The 17,544-nt window shown below is 37.0% G+C and overlaps 1 protein-coding gene across 1 annotated transcript in view; it reads right to left on the reverse strand.

Annotated features, from left to right (window-relative positions):
• The window catches only part of toc (toucan), a 108,868-nt gene that overhangs the window by 85,288 nt on the left and 6,036 nt on the right, over positions 1 to 17,544 (reverse strand). The window contains exon 2 of the mRNA XM_036369386.2: positions 3,730 to 7,862. Coding sequence (XP_036225279.2) covers positions 3,730 to 7,862 — 4,133 coding nt within the window. The remainder of the gene's footprint in view (positions 1 to 3,729; positions 7,863 to 17,544) is intronic.

The following is a 17,544-nucleotide window of genomic DNA, read 5'->3' on the forward strand; positions in this document are numbered from 1 at the left end:
TTTGAGTGGTTTTGCAGACAGCAGATAAGAAATATTTTAAAATATTTCCGTCACTTTACGCCATCTATAATATACATATTTACAAGTATACATGTTTTATATATATAATATTTTTATATACATATGTTTAAGGCGAGATAGAACGATTTGGAATAACTAAAACTAGTTCTGAATATTTGCGATGTGATGAGTCTATGTACTCGAGCATATTCAAGCACTTAAGCCTCAGCTGTAAATATTTATTGAACTTGTCGACAACAAAAGAAACTAAAAACTAAACATTAAATATATTTTAAGCAGAAAACAAGACAACAAATGGTAAGTTCGGTCGAATGTGAAAAGAACATACATATGTATAATATGTTCAACACTATACACATATACACTTGTATATATTTTCCTATGATATGTAGACTCGTAAATATATGCTGCTGGCACTTCAGCAAGGTCAACGAGAAGTTCAAAGAAGTTTCACTTAAGTGAAATGAACCGGCGACTTTTATACAAGCACACATTTGCATATTACTAACCTATTGTATACATAAGTATTATGTATTTATGCACACGGCTTGTGAAATAACAGGTAAATAATATATGGAAACATTTAATATGTACATATGTATATTAGCGTAAAATATACACTGGAAATTTTCAAAATATATACATTTTTTACATGTAAGTATATTTACATACATACATATGCATATCTACTACGCTTACGTGTTTAGAACAGTCTACGCCAAAGCGATTGCCTCTTATGTTTACCCTCGTAAAATAAACAATGTAAATATATTAATTTGTACTCGACATGCTGATGAAATTAAATATCATCTTCTTCTCGAATAAATATTATTAAATTAAGCGCTTATATAGTGTTTCCTAAACAAACAAATTTCGTGGAATCGAAACTTCGTAAGTAATATATAAAAATAGGTTTCCGATAAACATAAATGTAAATGTTTTCTTGAACAGGCGGCTGGCAACATCTTAGGTATGATCGCCATGGGGAAGCTTTTCATTGAATCCATTAACAATTTTAAGGTCGTTCTGAGCACTCCATTAGTCGGTCAGCACAAGGTCACGCCATAAATACGAGGGAAAGCTCGCAGAAATCAATGTAAGCGCCAATTATTACTTTCGAAGGTCAATACAGACATTTATCTCGTTTCAAACTGAAAATGTAATAGATGCCTTCGATTCGCCAATCAATGGTGAAGAGTGAATCGAACGAGCAACTGGTATAAGGTAAGGTTATGTCAATTAAATGAGGTTGCATTGAATTCAGCTGAATAACTTCGTTGAAAGAAGTGGCGAATCGAAAAACGGGTTAGTTGCCAAGAAAATCTCAAAAATAATATGGTAATATTTGAACAAAAGAGTGTTTATATAGGATTACACAATTTGCATATTAAAAACTCATTTTCAGTTTCTAGTTTGTATGATTTAGATTTCCGATTGGCCACTACTTTTATTGCTTTTGATAAGGGTATTTTATATAGAATATGTAATAATTCAATATTGATTTATTGTAACTCACTATCATATGCCATACATATAACAATAAAAAAACTTTAAATATATCCGGTAATTGATGAAATTCAATTTAATACAATATTATATATGTGTGCATATATGGGTAGATACATATCTTATGAGGCATAAACAAAGTCAATATGTCACTAATAATGTCTACTTAAATGTGGCTATGTATCTGCATGTGTTGTTGTATGTCATTGTTGCTTGTGGTGACGACACACTATTATGACAAGTGTCACAGAACTGTCAAGTCTCGGCGACACGCAACTGAATGCAACGCAAAGGCAAGTTATGCGACTCAAAACGCCACGCATGCAATGTTCTAATTGCTCACCGTTCATCTGTGTTGGAATCTTGGTTGTTGGTCGCTGCTTGCGGCGTTAATGCAATATTTATGCAAGTTATTGTTGTTTTTATTGCTATCTACCGCATATGAATTCATTCATAGCAAAGTGAGTGAGTTTTTATTGCTGTTTTGTTCTTCTTTTTGTTTGATTCGCTATCAATGTGAGTTGTTGGCGCTTGAATGCAACACACTTTGTGGTTTAGCATTTTCGTTGCCGTAAACAATTAAAAGGTAAACTCGTATTTATTACATGTTTATATATATATTTATGTTAGTAGGTACTTTGCTGAATACAAAGAACTACAGCAACAGTGGAAACCGAAACGTCTTCTTGGCACATAAAAATCTCGACGTGGAAGACTGCACTCGTGCGGTGCGAGGGGTTTAGTATTTACAAGCGATTTTATTGTAAATATAAGAGTCGGCTAACGGCAAAGGCGATTGAATTTTTCACTTCTACGAGCAATGCGCACGAAAGCAATGACTGGCCAACTGTTTTATTTGAAGTATTTTAGTTATAGTTATATTGGCTTAAGAATGATGTATCAATGGCAGTTGCTAGTTTCTTTTTACAACATTCTTACAACATTCACTACTGTACTTATAGAAATATGCACTTTTAAGTCAAAGACATGCGTTTTCCCATAAACATCATTTATGTGCGCTTAAACTCAGTGGAATCCGTTGCAATCGCAATGAAAGTATTTTGATTATTGAAGCAGCCATATTTAATTGTAAGAAGCCACGAATAATTCGTTTAATTGTACTTGAGCTATAGTCTGACTCTCTGTGGCATTCTCGCAGATTACTACAGCGATCAGTCAACGGTCGGCGAACGCTGCATGTTGTCTAAACTTTAAATACTTTCATTTATTGACAGTGCCGTGTTGTTGTTTATAACAATTTATAAAATATGCACATATACATAATTAGTTTACCGTTTTGTTGTAAGCGTGTGTCACTGCATACCAAAATAAAAGGGGTGTATCGTCGAACATATCTTTAGGCTCCATAAACTACGCTTACATGAAAGGTCAATATTTTATGTAAAAGAATCGAAATTATTATAAATTATTCAACTCAGAGCTTTTTAAGTTGTATTTCTAGTGGCAGATAATAATTAACGCTTGCCACATTTCTCTAGCAAAAATTTTTACAAAGCACTGCAGAAATTTTCTGATTACAACTTTGCTCACTTTGATTTAACATCATCTTGAAGAATTCAAACTAATTTTAAATATGATATTTCCTTTATTTTTGGCTTTGCATATATTTTGAAAAACAAAAGCATGCTTGGGGTTTAAAATGTTTATCTTTATTTCACTAGAATCCCATTCTGGTAATATATACTTTTATTCTATTTATACAAGTGGTAAAACTATTGTGACAGGCAGAAATATATACATACATAGCTACAAATGTTGTTAACAGCAACGTGGAATATTTGAAATATTTGCTAGATAAAATAACTAAAAATTCAACCATAAAAGTGGAATATTTTTCGTGAAATAAGGCAGACGCTTTGTATTCGCAATGCAATTACACGCGTACAAGCACATTAATATAAGGAAGCTTTACTAATAGGCAAGATAACGGAAACGCCACTTATATAAAAGGAAGACGTAAAGATAGAAGCGATAAGCAAATATCAAATGTGTATGGTTGCTCAATAAATAGTTGTGTAATAGACTGACTTTTAGCAACTCTACTCAACCAACAATCAAGTAACCCAGATAAGGCGCTATGGAATGCGAAAACCACTTAAATACTTATTTTCATATTTTATATGCATATGCATATGTATGTTTGTATATGCACGTAGCCAAAATTAACATAATTAGACTTACCGCTTGGCTGCAATTCCTTGGAATAGTCGCTTTGACACTTGTTGTGTCATTATTGGACTGCCAGTGTTGCTGCGTTGTGTGCCGTTATCCGTTGGCCGCAGCGGTAGCAACATACCATTCGTACGCGGACTCATGCTGCCGCTCGCAGCGGTTGAGCTTGGTGAACGCCGTATTAGCGGCGTAGAGGTGACGCTCGTGCGCCCCGGCACTCCACTACCACTGAACCGCCCCGTCGACGCCGTATTTGTAGTGGCATTGCTGCCAGCATCACCTGTAGCACCTACCCCATTGCTGGGGCGTAGTATTGTTGACACTTTTGATTTCACTTCTTTCAAATTTTTTTTTGGTAACGCTTTGTTGCTTTCAATTTTATTCATCACTGCTTCCCATTTATTGGGAGTCTGCTTTTTGCGCACATTTAATGATGGCGCGCCAATATCACTTACACTCGCGACCGACCCGGTTGATGTGCGTTGTTTAGGCGAATTACGCGCAGATGCGAATTTCGTCGTGTGCTGCGTTCGTTTGTTTATGAAAATCGCACCGTTTGTGGCTTTTGCGGCAGCTGCAACGGCGGCCTCTAATGCAGACCGATGTATATTTTTGTTATTGTTGCTTTGATTGTCTATAGACAGCGAGGTTGTTGAAGATGACGTTGAGGCGCATGCCGCTTTTGTGCCAGCTGTGCCCGATTCCGAATGCGTTTCCCTTTCAATAAGTGCGGAACCATTAGTTGCCGATATACCGCATGTAAACTTATTTCCCACGTTCTCTACTTTAGCACCATAGAATGCGGCGTTGTTAGCCGCGACTGTTGAGAGCGAAGTTAGCGACGCGTGTTTACGTGGTGGAGTAACTTTCAGCACTGACTCGTGTTGTTGGCATTCAACGCTGACCGAGCATTCATCGCCAGAACGGCTGTTGACGCCAGCGCTGTCGTTTCCAGCTGTGGAGAGGCGTGATCGCCTTGCGTGCTCAGCACTAGCTGGACTCAGTATGGTGTTGTGGAGGGTATCGGTGATGTTCAGCGCTGAAGTGCTCTCATCAAAAGCTTCTTCCAGCGAGGAAAAGCTTTTGCAGTCTGCGTTCATGGTGTTGCCGTCAACACTGCAGTATGAAGTGCGATTGGAGAGTGTTGCTGCTGAGAGGCGATCGGTACTCATACTGCTATGTATCGTTGAAGATGTTTGACTGCTACTCAACTGACCTTGGCCGAGTGTTGTGGCAGCAACATTTCGCATCGTTGTTATTGCAGTTACATCGCCGCCAGCCATAGTTTCACTTTTGTTAGCATTGCGCTCGCTGTTGATGGCATTTTTACAGGCTTCCCGATTACTCTTCACGGTTTCCGTGGAATCACCATCACCCTCGGGAGACATATCCATTATTGCATCTTGCGTATCTTGGCGACGCATTTGCGCCAAATCATCATCGCATCGATTCTCAACATCTGTGAATATGCCTGACGATTCCATACAAGAATCTTCAGGATCTTCCGATATAAATACGGAGGTCGCTGGCTGGAGCATTGGTCCATATAGTTGTCCATCGATAACTTGGGCGCGACGATCCCCACGATGAAATATGTCATCTGCATCGGATTCTGTAAAAAAGTCAGAGTCTGTCATTGGATCTTGTCGCCGCACCAATGGCATTTGTTGCTGCTGAAGTTGTTGATTAAAACTGGGTTGTCGTGAAACGTGACCGCCTTTACGAGTCGCAGGACCATTGGATGGCGAATGGTCGCAAGCGCCACGCGAAGCCGGACGTGACATTTCGCCGTCGCCTTGATAGCCCGTATCCAAGCTGGTGACACTAGTAACACTTGTGATGAAGCTGGTCGAAATTTTCGAGACATTCGATTTCGTCATGGCATCCGATGTTTTGGATGATATGTCGATATCTGTATGCGTGGAGATAGTTTCAGCTGTGCTGATAGAACTCGACTGCAATTGTTGTTGTTGTAAGTTTTGTTGACGCGCTTGTTGATGTTGCAGACTTAAAGCCGATTCACAAATATTCGACTGATTATGTTGTTGTGACAATAAAAGCTCTGTCACATCAGTCTTTACCTCAACAGGATCTAGTGGTAGCTCCTCCGGTGACGGTGTTTGGTCAATTCGCATGTGGTGCATTGCCATTTTATTTCCATTATGTGACAAGGGCAACTCCAAGTTGTTAGTATTGTTAGTGTTGGTGGAATCAAGAAATTCTTTCATTTGATCGGGTGTTAAAATACCCAAACTTTCATCCAATTCGAAGGATGTTTGTCGCCGCAAGGGCTGCGATTGTTGCTGCTGCTGTTGAGTCTGTAATAAAGATGACTGTGAGTGCGCAGCCATGGAACTGTTGGCTGTGGGATGGCCAGCAGCGTTGGATGAAAGTGACACATCTACCAAGTCAATTGAGCAATCAAGGGTGGATTCCGTAAGATCTAAACCAAATGAGTAACGAGATTTCTGTTTAACATTCGGATTGTTTACATCTTGCAGAGAAGATGCGCTGCCAATTACTTGGGGTTGATTACCGTCTCGCGCTGAATAAAAATCCCCCCTAAGTGTACCCATAGCAAGCAAAGCCTTCGCATCTACTTTCATCGGTACGCTCAAAGGCTCATCTTCGGGCGTACACGTGGGCAACACCGAATCACTTTGAGCGCCTTTGAGTGATATTTGAGGTGAAGAAAGTAGATGCGGTCGATCCTGGAATTTCATTACCGAATTGTATTCTGGAGTGTCATGTTCGGAGCCGGTATATTGATGTTGCGTCATATACAACAGCTGACTCGAATTTCGTGAACCCAAATATAAGGGGTCTAGATAATCTTTAGTTAAGTTCATCATATGTTTAGACGGCGACAGAGTGTTAGTGAAATCAAGCAATCGTTCTGAATTCACGGTGGAATTAAGTGGCAGTTTCATGTGAGCTTTTTCTGGTGCCAGCGTTTTCAAAGTAACATTCAACTCATCGGTTTCTGAAGAAACTGTACAGTCCAATAGGTTATCACGTGTCTTATCGTGTTCACTTGCACCATCTGATTGTAAAGTGAGATCCATTTCTAAGAAACCCGACGGTGCAGACACATCTTCCAGTAGTTGAAGATTATCCAGTGAGTCCGGATTGGAGTAAGTAGCATTAGTCACTGGAGAAATGGCATCAGCTGAGTCTATGATTTTCGTGGTACCCAAAGAGGAGGAAGCGGTGTCGAAGACAACAGTATCGCATGAGAACAATTGTGGTTTATGCGTAAAAGTCTCCGACGACGCGACCACATTCATAGTTTGGCCAAGCAAAGCAGGTGCATTAAAAGTAGCCGTAAGGTTGGGCTTTAATATTGCTTGCGTTGCATTCGGCGAGTATTGGTTATTAAGGCTAATGGTCACATCGTTGTTTGTCTCCTCAAATCGCATTTGGCGCTTTATGTCTGCTTCAAAAGTCTCTCCAAATTGCGCTACTGGATTGACATGACTACTATCCAAACTCTGGGTGTTATATAGGGCATGGCGGGTATTGTTGTTAAGTAATTTCGTTGTCTCGTTAATATCCGGAGGACGGATAATTCGTGTAGTTGTAAGCGACCCATTTGTTGGGGGTGCAGGCGTGGATTGTGTTAGTAAACTTGGTGAGAATTGTGTTATGTCATTAGGACTATCGGTGCGTACAAACGTATCGGATCGCGTAAGCGGACGTGGTGTAGCGAAATAATCCGTCTCGTTAGGCACAACTGGAACCGACGTTTTTATTTGTGGCGTTTGCTTTCTTGTATTTTTAGATTGTGCCGCAACGTGTGTTTTATGAACTGGAACAGGCGGCGGCATTTTCTCCGACTTTCCCATCCATTTCTTGAGCGCTGTGGTGGTTTTCTTAGTAACCAAGTTCACTGCGTTAGTGATGTGATCACCAGAAGCGCTACGCTTCAAAGCATTCGCACTCACAATAGACGGCCGAAGACCAGCCAATGTCGAAGGACGTTTCTGCGGAAATCCAACTGTAGACGCACGCTGAAGAATTTGCGATGTACGTGCTGCCAAACCAGTGACATTCTGTGCGGTTGAGCTGGGTGGTCGCAAGCTGCCCGGTAGAGGGATGCGTGAGCCGCCATCTAGGCGAGGTATGCGCGTCGAGGTTGAATCCTGTAAGTTGAGGAAAAACGTAAGAATATTTATAAACAACTGAAATATAGTAGTTCGCATTAAATATTAAATATGAATATTTGTATGCGTATAAATGTTTTAAAATATATTTAATTTTGCTGGCAAATTCCAAGAACGTGCTCCACACACATAAGACTTGATATTTAGATTAACTACGTATTCAATTTGCTCGGTGTTTAAAGCAAAATAAGTGCAAAATAAATTGCAGCGCTGCTGCTTGGCGCCAAGAAGACGAAAGTCGATAACTTCCCAATGGCAACGAGCCGCAGTCAGCGCCATTGACCGACTCTTCATGGCTGTGTTACCGAATTCAAAGTCTGGTTATCACTACTAAATAGCTCTCCCCACAATTATCTGCATTCTTCAATGGTTGGAGTTAATTTAAGCTTATTTTATTGTTTAATGGGTTGTTTTAAAACGGTTGAACATAAATAAATATAAATATGTAATTGCAAATACAGTTAATCTTCAATTTTAGAGAGGCAATGAAAACTTTCTCTGTTTTTATGCAAACAATTGTAAGTGCTTATATAAGTTAGGTGCTCTTTGCTCACTTGGAATCAGTCCAGAAAATTCAACTATGTTTCAATAATTCATTGTACATTTATTTTGATGTTAACAATTCTTCAGATGGTATTATGAATAAATAAAATTATATGATGTAAGTAAAAAATATATTATACAATATATTTATTTATGTCGTGTTCAGTATTCAAATTACTGTTGATATTGCTCTTATCTCAGAACATTAACGCAAAAACAAAATAAATAGCACTTGAGTCGTTAACGCGCTGAAAAGTCAATAGAAACATTCCCGAAAAATAGAACAAAAAGCAAATAGTCGTCGGCAGTAATAAAGTTGAGCGTCAAAAACTTTTTACTCTCAGGATATAATTAATAATTTACATGCATTGGCACGCGCTGAAATGAGCATATACAATTATATAAATAAACACAGGGTCATGGAAGAGCCACAGTATTACACAAAATATAAATAAGTATAAAAACAACAGCCTTTGTATGTAAGTGATGTATTGAGCTACTCTTAGGTGTATTTGAAAAACCGTAAAAGCCGTCTTTGGAAGACACATACGCAGTGTGTGGTAAGCTCAGAAGAATTATAAACAAAACCCAACTTTCGGCTGCGAAAATACATGCACATATATACATATGTGCATATTATATACACATATATATGTATATATAGTATGCCACTGCACGTCTTACTGCCATTGCCGGCTGATTTCCACTCAGCGATAAACGCTTCCGAACTGTACAGAATTATTGATTTGCATTTCGATGTTTTTGTGATTGTTGGAAACCGAATTTCTTACGTACTTTCGCATATGTTTACTTGTGTGTATGTGCGCTATCTTATGTGTGGCAAAATCGAGCAATCAAGGCAGGCGCTGTGTGGAGCAGGACGCCAGCCTAGACACGTATTGCGATACCTTGATTGTTGCTGTTGTTTTTGTTTCCTCATAAGCTGGTTTATTGATTATCGGATTGGAAAACACGCATATGAAACCGTAAATAGTAAAAAAATCGTTGTTGGTGGCTTACACTATAACAACTACAAATAAAGGACTTGCAATCATTAATAAACCATCACTCGGTGCACACATGAGTGATTGCGACTATTAACAAATGAGAAAATTGCGTATGTCTAATATTAATTGAATAATTAGTAAGATGGAAAGTTTATAGCGGTTTAAAAATGTAAATATGTTGGTTTTGTAATAGAGTTTGCATAGAGACATACATACACTGCTATAGAAGTGGTCAAATTGGCACTGCTGAGCTCTATACACACCTTATATTTATTTATCGTGATATTGATCGACTTGCAGCTAATTTTTGCATACCTATATCCTGATTCTAATAAGATAATAAACAAAGTCCTTTAAGTTTAATTTTAATAACTATAAAAAGTATATAAACTTTCGAAATGAATTTGAAGTAAATATCTTGTAAATAATCAGCTTAAGAAAATCATTATATTTAAATCTGGTTTATGCCTTAAAAGAGAGAGAATGGCAAATAAGGCCTTAATGATCGCTTGCGCGCCGAAGAACACAAAAAAATACAAACACAATCCCCAAAGACTCTCTAGCAAGCAATTTGTAATATATTTTTTCTTTAGTAAATTGCCTGAACGCTATTGAAAGGAAGAAAAAAATTATTTATTTTTAGTATTTCTGCAAACTGTTAGCATACCTGCAGGCGTTCATAGCTATGTTCGTTTTGCTACCATAACTCACATTTTTAACAAAAGGAAGCTGACAGACTTCAAAGCGAACAAATTTTGCCAACACTCGATTTCTAAGCTCTTCTAATTTACGACAATAATTCATTTGAATTGTGCGCCAAATTAAAAAATTTTTCGGCTCCTAAAAGCACGCTACAGCTGCCGAAAAATAAGATGTAAGGACTTTAGTGTGATAAATGTGAGTGTGATGGTAAATTTGGTTGACTCTGTGTTAGTTTTTACTGAATGTTGCAATAAAATTTGTGAAAAAGAATCGTCGGAGAACTATTTGAAACGGTTTGCTGGTACGAAAGTGGTACTCAAGAAATTGTTATTAATATATTATTATTTAGAAAATAAATGACTCTGCTACTAGTTTAGTTCACAGTATTTCAGCTCTAAAATCCATTGAATAATATTAAATTGCAATGTTTGGTGTATATCGCTGATATTTTTTGCCAAATCTCCGCAGTTAAGTTGAAATTTTTGTGCGTACTTTATATTATCCCTGCTCTTCGTACAATAAACCACAACTATAGAATCTAAAAATTACTAAAACACACTTTTATAACAGGATTGAAAATCTAAAAGAGTCAAAATCAAGGAGCACCAGACTGAGCTATTCCACCGAGCATAAAAGTCAAAGCAAAAGCAAGAAAGCTGCTGAAGAATAAATTCACCAGAAGAGCTGGCGTATATATCGCTAGAAAAACTCAGCAGCAGCTATTTCAAGTACTGTTCGCCTTTCATCATTTCTATAACATTTTTTGTTTATTATTTATCCTGTTCTGTGTACACATATTTATATACATATATATATGCATAAACAAAACTATATTTATAAGATTTTGAGTAAAAGAAAAAATAAAAGAAAAAACTTAAGAAAACTTTCTTTCTAGTTTCTTCCTTTTTGCAACACTCTTCGCTCCCACACAGCTTCTAAAATAGTACTCTTCTGTAAAAACATTTGTGCAACATGCCACATAAATAGGTTGTAATGAGCAAACACAGGCAGCAGTTCATTCGCTAATGTATCCTGTGGCGATTTTCCACGCTTCCTTTCAGATATTCGTACATAAAACGACTGTGTGTAATTCTAGTATAGTCTAGTTTATAAGAAGTTGCACATAAGGGAAGAAATTAATTTGTGCTAGAGATATACTTTTAACGAAGTTGGTCGAAATGTGGCAAGTAGCACGCCGCAAGCGTACTTCTGTGTACTTTGCCGATTTGTACGAGGTCACCAATGCGGCAAACCAGCAAGCTGCCACATAAATTGATCGAAAATTCAGCAACCAATCGATTTAAGTACATGTTTCTTCCGGGCCTCTAAATATTTGTTCTGTGTTGCGCTCTTCTTTACGTTTTTCGGCAATTTCAATTTGTATTGCCACAAATCGCTGCACGTATGTACAAGTGTAAGGACTGGCTTGAGCTATAGGCGCTGCTACCTAACACATTTTTTCTTGCGCTTGTTGGAACGTTGTTGTTCTTGTAAGCACAACGATTTAATGAAAAACTTCCCGTTCACTCGGATAAATGTACCGAAAATGCACGTAAAATTATTTCTAAAGTAAGTGAAGTGGAATCGCATGAGAAATTGAAACGTTGCAGGTGCAGCAGCGAGTCAGCCAACCGCTGTGTGTGCGGAACAGACATACCGACATATATTCTCTGCAGAGATCTAAATTGCACCTATCCTATCTCCTTACCGCACACGATTACTAGATAGCTATATATAAATTATTTATAACCTAATATGCTTTGCTGCAGTTAAACATATGTATATACGCACGCCGGCATTAAATAATTTAATTGCGGAGCTTTCATATTTTTTCTTAATGTCTACGCATACTAGCTCACAAATTTAAAATATACCATTAATTAATTTAATTTGCAGAGGATTTCATAGCGCATTTTTAAATCAGAGAATAAAGCAGACAATTTAAATGTTGGTTTCACATGAGTGATATTTGCTAAAAGCATACTCGTGCTGCGCTGAAGAATTATTGACCAATGACTGCAAGCTAGCGGTAACATAAATTTGTTTGGAAATTCAGCTGAAACATATATATTTTTCATCAAACAAAAACGCTATAATTCAAAAGGCATGCTCTGCCATGGCGCTGTGACAGGCCAAAAATGCAAAAGCTGTCAAAAGTGCACTCCGGGGGCTGTTGAGCATGTGATCATTCATGCGGGCACTTTAAGCAGCGCGCTGTACGCAAATGCAAATGCACGAGCATATGAGCTTAATCTCCTTTATATATGTACATATGTATGTTCGGGGCCTTTGGAGTGATATACTGAAGTAACTGGCACTTCACATGATGCTGCAAAAGGCTTTGCCGGGTAACGAGTTGGGCCGATGTTGCATAGTTCAACACTGGCGAAAGCAAAGTTCAGACTGAAGGTTTTGATTTATAGCAGGAAATAATTGATGAATGTATGTATGCATGTATATGCGCAACACTACACAGCATAACCAAACGACAATGATGAGCCAGCATGGCGTATGAGTTATTTTGACACACACAATGGAAGAGCGAAATGATTGCTCATGCGCCAAGGTGCACGTTTAGTGAAAATAATCAGATTTCTGCGGATTTTCGAAACGCAAATAGTTTTGCAATGCAATTTTTCCATGTATTTGTTTTTGTATCAACAAAGGGTGCGGTTACATGTAATGCATATCGTGACTGGGTCGATGTGAGCCGGGTACGCACACGCACGCTGACATTTGGCAGCAAACAAGGCAATGAATAATCACATGCAGCCCGACTGGCGCACAAAATATGTGTCTAATAGTCGAGTTCGAAATGTGTGCATCTAGTGTGAGCACGTTTGCAACACGTGCCGCAGCGCGAGGTGTTACGTTTGTGGCAACAAAATAATGACGGAAATGACAACAGTTGACAAAAGCGTCAGAAATTGGAAACTAAAAATAAAATTTTGTTAAACAATTTTTTTAGCAAAACTAAGTAACTCACGGCATATGTGCCACCTTAAATATTGCAAAATATATGCGAAATGCATTGTGAATTTTTTTCACATTTGTTAAAGCTGAAGCATTGAGCGCGATGATTAATCAATTGTAAGGTTCCGTTTTTGAAACAGTTTTACCATAAATTGTTGAAATAACAACTATTAATTTTAAAGTATCATCAATAATATTTATTGAAATATAATAAACAGATATATCAGTTACAAAATTTTTTTGATCGAAATATATTTGTCGTCGAATTATTTATTGGCTTATGTGTCATACTTAATTGCATAATAGTAAATTTCATATATTTATAGTCTGTAGAATCCACATACTTTTAGAAATATGTACGCATATATGAATATAAATTAACGCCAATTTATTTCACTACTTTTCGAAATACTGTAGTCACACAAATTGTTGGCAATATGATGCTCAAAGAATGAGAAAAAATGTTGCGCCTGCCAAACGAAATAACTCACTCACAACCAAGCGTAAGAGCAGAGAAAATTCATAAGCATTCATGAACTCTTTAAGCCAATTTAAAACACGAGTTTACAAGCGTTTAAAAGTGCTGTGAACATTGTCACACATTTTTCGCTCCCCTTTCATTTATGTCGCAACATTTCCTGCATGCGCTGCACACACACACACGCGCCAACTTATACGCGCGGCACATTTTAAGCTATACACAACCTACAAGTATATATAGGGTGAGCAGGTGGAGTAACCGCTTGGCACAGTAAAAATAAAATATTTTCGCCGCATGAAAGGTGCGAACATCCTTTGAAAATTTCCACTGCGCTTGCATCAACAAAAACAAACAACTAAAGCCACTTTCAACAACTACAAATGGCTGCGAGCTGTTGCAGCAGCATAAATTGCAATTGCATAATTTTATTTAAAGTCGTTTACGTGTTACTCATGTACAAGTATGTCATATGTCTAACATACTTATACATTTGTACGAAGTCACTAAAAGAGGAAGTCACAAATTCCGCTTAAATTTCTCAAATTTTTTCCACTAGCATTTTCTCTCGGCTTACAATGAGATTTAGAAATAAGATTTCTTTTAAATAAAGCTCCGTCATTTCAAGTTTAAGGAAGCACATATATCTTATATATTCATGTAGCTTATACTTACAACAACAGCTTACACTAACATTGAAAATAGTATAGAATAAACAATTGACTATAGGTTTTCATAAAGCTTCTCTGTCGGTTACAGTTTTCTGTCATAAAGGTATTTCCGCAATTTTTTTAAAATAATGTTTGTAGATTAAATGTTCAGCTAACGGTTGCCACTGCAACGCATAATGCCATAGAAAGTTTGCACTTATTTACACATTTTTCATGCTACTTGAGCGGTAATGACGTAAATGCACTTTGTGTACTTCTTGACGCACACGTATTCACAATAAAAGCGTAAGAGTGAAAGCTTGTATGAAAGTTCAGTGTTCAAGCAGAAAACGAATTTTCACATTTTTCATGGAAAATTTTCAAACATTTTTTCATATTTGCTTTTTTAACAGCCGAATTAGCAACTACTTTCTACACTGTAGTTTTTTTCCTGTTCATTTAGAGCGCGAAATGAATCAGCAAAATGCAATGCCTCACTGCACATTGACTTTTTCCTACGTTTGAATTTACTCTTCTTCTTGTTTTTTAATCGCAAATGAGTGAGTCACTTCTACATCCTATGACACTTACGGCAGCCTACTTTTCCTATTTTTCCTTTCAGCATCAAACGCACAACAACCACACATAGTCTTACATACACATAAATACAAAAAGTGAACGAGTTCGCTTTTGTGATTTTGATCTCTTGCTTTAGCAAAGTATGAACCCGCTAGGTAAATTTTATATTATTATATATGCTTTCTAATCTAGTTCCTAAGACAATTTAGAACATATCTTAATTAAACGAAAGCTACAATGGTTTTTGAAGCATATGTGAAATCATCTCGCTAGACTTGACTTTCCTTCAAATTGTCACCAAATTGCTATTGAGCTAAGGAAAATATTTAATTATCACAGATTACACTGCCGTTTGTTACCTACTGAAGTTTCTGCATTCCAACCAAGATTCACAATTGAATCATGTGAACTTATTATAGCCAAAGGAAGAGAAAGTATGTCTCCACTGCCTGTTTTTGAAAGGGACATACTTTACACTTCAGTGAACAGCTATTGCAGCTTTGAAGATAATTTAAACATTTGATCTTAAAGTAAATGTGTAAATTGCGAAACGTAACGGGATGTATTATTTCTTCGACCTTTATATAATATATATCACTTAGATACTTAAGAATTAATAGGCAATTGTTTACCTTTCCAAAACTTTGTTCCTACCGAGAAGCTTTCTATGCGAGAGTCTCCATTTTGCTTTAACATCATACACCCGTATATGCAGAGTCTCAATTGTGATGCCAAAACAGCATTGTGCAGTTGCATTTCATTGGAGCTGAGCTCAAATTTAGCTGAGCATGTGACCTCTGTCTCAATGTTGGTTTATTCAAATACATGTTTGGCTATGAAAGTGCATTTTCAGCTATAACGCTGAGGCCAGAACAACAACAGTAATTTAATGCTACTTTTTAACATACTATGCTATGCAATCGCACTACTACAAAAGCCACTACTAAATACGAAAAGTAAACACGACATCGCTATACATATGTTGCATGTCCTTGGCAATTGTAACGCACATTTTATATCCTTAAATCAGTCAAGCAACAAAGCTAACACATGATGGAAAGCTCAACTGAACTGCTTGATTTATAATTTAAGGCTGGAATAAAATAGTTACATATGTGCATATGTATGTTTATATGAAACCTTTATGTTCTAGCCTTTAATGTATTAGACACTAAATTAAAATGAATTAAAAGCTTTTTGGCATATCTTTTTTGCAAAATTAAAAAAAATATACGTAAATTTGTAAATGTCTGCTATTTCAAAGTTAAATAAAATAAAAAAATAATCTCTACGTCTGGTTTGCCACTTTCCACTCAACTTCAATGCCTGCAAACGAATGCGATAATACTTGCTTTATATTTTTACTTTTTCGCTCATTGCCTACAATATTATGCCTAACATGGCGCTCGTTGAGTTGAATGTACCCTTATGTGCTACTTTCCGCTTGCCACCCTAGCTGCAACGGAGCGGAGTTGCCACCGTTTGATACGCTCAAACACCTTTTGATTCTTTTCACATACAGTTGCCCTTTGGCAGTGAATTGTGCATATGTATGTAAGAACCAATATACATACACACGTGAGATTCGAGACGTGAAAAGGTAGTTCAAAGGCTTGAATAGTTTGCATATAAGCAAAAACAAATGAGAAATATATATCAAGAAATGGCTGACACTGTCTATATCGTGGAATTTATACCTTTCATGCACGAAAACTAATTTAATGATTATATTTTTTCAGTTTGAAGTTTGGAATCAAATCGAATAATGCTAAACTATATATGTATAATGTATGTATCTCGTATATGGAATATATATTATATCATCATCTGGGATATGCTGGAATATTAATTATCAATCATACATTAGATAGCTCAGCTCCAAAAGTTTACAATTTCGGTTTAATATTTGTCGAGAAATATACACTTTTACTCATATTTCTGCTGTGAATAGAAGTTGAACTTTTAGTTAATTCTCGTTAAGGGTACAAATATTATATTTATTCAGAAAAGTATGTAAATTGAGTCCACTTCAGCCACACTCAACTCTAAAGCAACCTCATTATAAATAGGCGGAGAACAAGCACCCTTTGCACTCAGCCATAACACAAAGTGCCTATATTAGCTTTCTGGCTGACTGATTAACAGACTCTCACGCTTGAACAACAGCTCTTCGTACGTAGGGCGGCTTTCGAAAAAAGTTATAATGATTTCCCGAGGAAGCCGACACTAACAAGTTAAAGCGAAAAGTTCGTAGACACAAAACAAAACTTTAGGCACATACAAAATACGCAAATAAAAATCAATAAAGAACAAGAAAAAACGTTAACTTCACTTACACCGAAGCTATAATACCCTTCACACAACTTGATTCCGATCGTTCAATTTGTAAAGCAGCTATATGATATAGTGTTCTGATCTCAACAATTTTTTCGGAAATTGCATTATTACCTTAAATAATAATCCATGCCGAATTTCGTGAAGATACCTCGCCAAATAAAAAGCTTTCCAAGCACTTTATTCCGATCGTTCTGTTTATATGGCAGCTATATGCTATAGTCATCTGATCTATGCAATTTCTTAGGAGATTTATTACCTTAAATAATAATCCATGCCGAATTTCGTGAAGATATCTCGTCAAATAAAAAAGTTGCCCATACAAGGACTTGATTCCGATTGCTCAGTTTGTATGGCAGCTATATGCTATAGTAGTCTGATATTGGTCGTTCCGA

Source organism: Bactrocera oleae, chromosome 3 (genome assembly GCF_042242935.1).
Source record: "Bactrocera oleae isolate idBacOlea1 chromosome 3, idBacOlea1, whole genome shotgun sequence".
Lineage (NCBI taxonomy): Eukaryota > Metazoa > Arthropoda > Insecta > Diptera > Tephritidae > Bactrocera > Bactrocera oleae.